We start from the raw sequence: 3,717 nt of genomic DNA, 5'->3' as shown, positions 1-3,717 counted from the left end.
TTGCAGCAGTGTCATGAATGAGCAAAAGCTTAGCAAGATTGCATCAGCTGTAGAAAGGAAAACCAGAGTAGCTGGTTGAGAAGAGAGCCTAAACACAATCCTAGTTTGTTGTCAGTAGACAGAAAAACCTTTGTGGTGTTTAGCAGAATGGTGACCTAGAGAGAGGCCCAGGTAATAGAGTTTGTAGCTGTTTTTGCTTGCATGACCAGCAGATCAAAGAAGGCTTTTATACAAAGGTGAATTTATGTTATCACTGTTCTTGTTTTAGGTAAAGAAGATGAATTTCCAAAGAAGCCACTGGGACAGATTCCATCAGGACCTCAGACTGCTATGCTTAACTCCACTCCAGTGCTTAATGGACAGAACAGCACTGGAACACAAACAACAGGAAAAACAGAGAGGAGACTATCCCCAGAAGAAGAACCAGAAAGTTCACCAAATAACCGAAAAATAATTAATTCACTGGAAAAGAAACCTTCCTTAAAACAGCAGAAGACTCGGCCAGTAGAGACACAAAGTAGTATGCCTAAGAATGAGGTAGATACCAGCAGAAAACCTCAGCCAACAGAGCAAGACAACTCGAGACAGTATAATAATGCAGCTGCTAATCAGAATTCTAATGCTACTTCAAATACAAGAAGGGAATTTGTACCCAAGTGGAATAAACCGTCTGATATAAAAATAATTGAGAAGACAATGAAACTTCCTGCAGAGGTGAAAGGAAGGCCAATAAACCATTCGGTTCCAGGCCCACCACCAAGTCCTGGAGAAACACAGCCTTTGAATGTAAAGCAAAAGATGAGGGTGTTGGATGCTGATGAAGGTAAGCGAGGGTCTAATGCATCTCAGTACGACAACGTTCCAGAAGTTGAAAATGAGAATCTTGTTGAAGAGATGCTTGAGAGAGCTCATACACAGAGCCCGAGGCACGTAACGTATTCTAATAGTCCAAGAAAGCAAACTGAAAAAATACCAGCTCCATTAAAAATCCCCAATAATTACACCTTCACTTCACAACCCAGATCTCCAAAATATTTATCACAATCTGATGGACCACCTCATGGAGTGAATGTAAAACAGCCACTGCCATGTTATAGTAATCCACCTACTTACCATGGAAATTCTCCAAAGCATGTTTCCAGTGTAAGCAATACAAGTTCTGTACCTCTGCATTACCATGGGAATCGAACCAGCCCTTCTGGTAGGCCATATGGTTCTTTTATTTCGGTAGATTATTCTTTGGATAAACTACAAATGAATTCCTATCCTGCCGCTCGCCAAAATCCTCTTTCACCGACCCCTGGTCAGATAGAAGTAGCCCCTGTTGATGCTTATACCAGCAACTCAAGGTCTCCCACAGGTGTCAAGTTCATAATCCCTCCGGTGGATTATTTACCGGAAGATAGGAAGTGGCCGGATGCTGCCTATATTTACAGACATGAACCCTACAGGCAGCCCTGGAGCCAGGATGTTAACAAAGGCCACTTGGATAATTTCCAGAAATATCAGCATTTTCAGTCAACACCTTTTCAAGACCATAGTCTTCCTGCTGTTTCTGTGGATAGTCCAGTAAGATACAGGACTTCGCCAAGCTTTGAAGAGCATGGGTCACCACAGTACCAATATTCGAGCCCGTCAGCTCAAGCCCAGCACTATCGAAATAGAAACGATGGATTGTCTATGCATGAATCCGTGCTTCTGTGAGAATCTGTCTGTGCTTGGCAAGAACCAAACCCAGTTAAACACGACTGTGTTAGTAGTAGTCCACCTCAGCTCTTCCCTGAAATGCGGGCGGTTTGCCTGAGACTCCAACGACGACGCTGTTTCCAAGGCGTTTCAGACTTCCGTTGAAGGCTAGTTGAGTTCTTAGACTTGCCTTGAAGCTATCGAAAGCCATCGGATGCACGTAGACGTAGCAATAAGATGATCCACACAATGTGGTTAAGACTGTCCTTGTTCCTTACGTTTAAATACCTTGTGTTAACAATCCTTCCGCCTAAAACCAGTAACACATTTACAAGTATCATTTTGACTGATGTTACTGCACTGTGTGCGCGCGCGGGAGCGCGCACGTAGAGCACACAAACGCGTATGGAAAAGAGCTAAGGAGTTAAAATGTAAATGCATTTAACTTTGGGCAAAGCTTGTGAAGTACTTTTATTTCCTATTAATTTTTCTTTGTAATTTATTTGAGAAGCCATTCATTTTGAATGGGAATTTCTGTCGTTTTTATACAGCCGTCTCAGCGTCCCAGTATCTGTTCTGGGCAGGAGAGATGCTTTGGGATTATTAATTTAATCTTCTGTGAGAGTTAATTTCCTCTCCTTTGACTACTGTTTCTCGTTTTCCTCAGCAAGAAGGAGCAGGCAGGCAAAAGCAGAAAGCCAAAAATGTCTCTCTAATCTGGCTAAGAAACGGTGCTGAAAATTCAGGGCAGTGTTTAGGTTTTTTAGGTGCATCAAAAGTGGAGAATTTTTATCCTTCTCACCCACCTGCAGAATGTAGTCCTATATGCAAAATATTGGTGCACAGTGAGAGTAATGCCAGATGCAGAAATGGTGCTGCACCCTTCACTTTTCGCCATGCTGTGCTGTCAAACTGGTTGCAGGGCCAAATCTCACCGGTATCGGAGAATGACCAGCCCCTTGACACTCTTGTGAAGTACGCGCTAGAGTCTGAGATTTGGTCGAGGCTTGATATTCCCTGAGCTGTGTGAGTATGCCATGTCCCGTCTCATAAGCTTTACGTCAAGTCCATTTTGTTTTGCCCTTTTTTACCCCAAAGAGCCTTTAGGTTTATGTCTGTGATAGGGCGCGTGCTGCTGTACTGTCAGGCTGCTGAGGCTGTGCGGTGTTGTACGCTAAAATGATCCTGACTGTTAGTTAATGGGAAACTCAGACTCCTGGTAATGTAACTATTTTTAATTAGTCTTTGCAGCCTTTTCTACTTCGTGTTTTCCTTTTCTTGACTGTGAAATGGGGGTGAAGAAAAAGTGCAGGTGAAGTGGCATGTGTAGGATGCAGTCCTGCGAGCTGCTGGGTGCCGCGTGGTGAGTGCTGAACGCACTGACCTCTCATTGAATCCAGGGAGTTGAGGCGGATAAGGATCTCACCAGAAGAGGTCCTTGGAGTGCTTAACAGAGAGATTTTTCTAATACTTAAGGACCAGACATTGGTATCAACACCAATTTTGGATGCTTTGGAAGGTTGTCCTGTTATCTTTTGTTTTCTAAGATTTGTTAACTGAAAATGTAGAAATGGTTTGGTTTTCTTTTTTTTGTTTGTTTTTCCTTTTAAAAAAATGAGCTTTAGTGCCTATAATTGCTGCAGGTTGGCTCTGTAAGTTTTAAGGTACAGAAGTTAAACGATTTTTACAAGTGGAAGTAACATTTACTTAGTATATTTCAAAACCTTTTTTTTGTGTATATAATGTGTCTGATGTAATTTTTAATGAACTGGGCAATTTTATATTTTAAAAATTGCAAACTGCAGCAAAGTAACAGTAGCAAAACACTACACTGAAACTTTAAAATTGTGAAGAGAACTGACTTGGGCTTACCTTAGTTCTGATTGCTTGCAGCAGCTTAGAAATGTATGTATATAATATTGTGGCTAGGTGTAATAATCTCAGTGTTTAACCATGGTTCTGTAATTCATAACAAAGCTGTACAATTTGTTTGTGCAAGCAACACAAGGCTCCAAAATATGTATCAGCATT

General features: G+C 41.8%; 1 protein-coding gene across 1 annotated transcript; it reads left to right on the top strand.

Moving 5' to 3' along the window:
- Positions 1 to 268: 268 nt before the first annotated feature.
- Positions 269 to 1,803, top strand: LOC104504094 (USP6 N-terminal-like protein; the record flags this gene model as incomplete). Its single annotated transcript, XM_010151008.1, has 1 exon — positions 269 to 1,803. A coding segment is annotated over one exon (1,436 nt), but the record flags the coding sequence as incomplete, so codon positions are not given.
- Positions 1,804 to 3,717: the final 1,914 nt, after the last annotated feature.

The sequence above is a fragment of the Eurypyga helias genome, unplaced genomic scaffold, assembly GCF_000690775.1.
Source record: "Eurypyga helias isolate BGI_N326 unplaced genomic scaffold, ASM69077v1 scaffold11444, whole genome shotgun sequence".
Classification (NCBI taxonomy): Eukaryota; Metazoa; Chordata; class Aves; order Eurypygiformes; family Eurypygidae; genus Eurypyga; species Eurypyga helias.
This window is presented reverse-complemented; position numbering and strand designations above follow the sequence as displayed.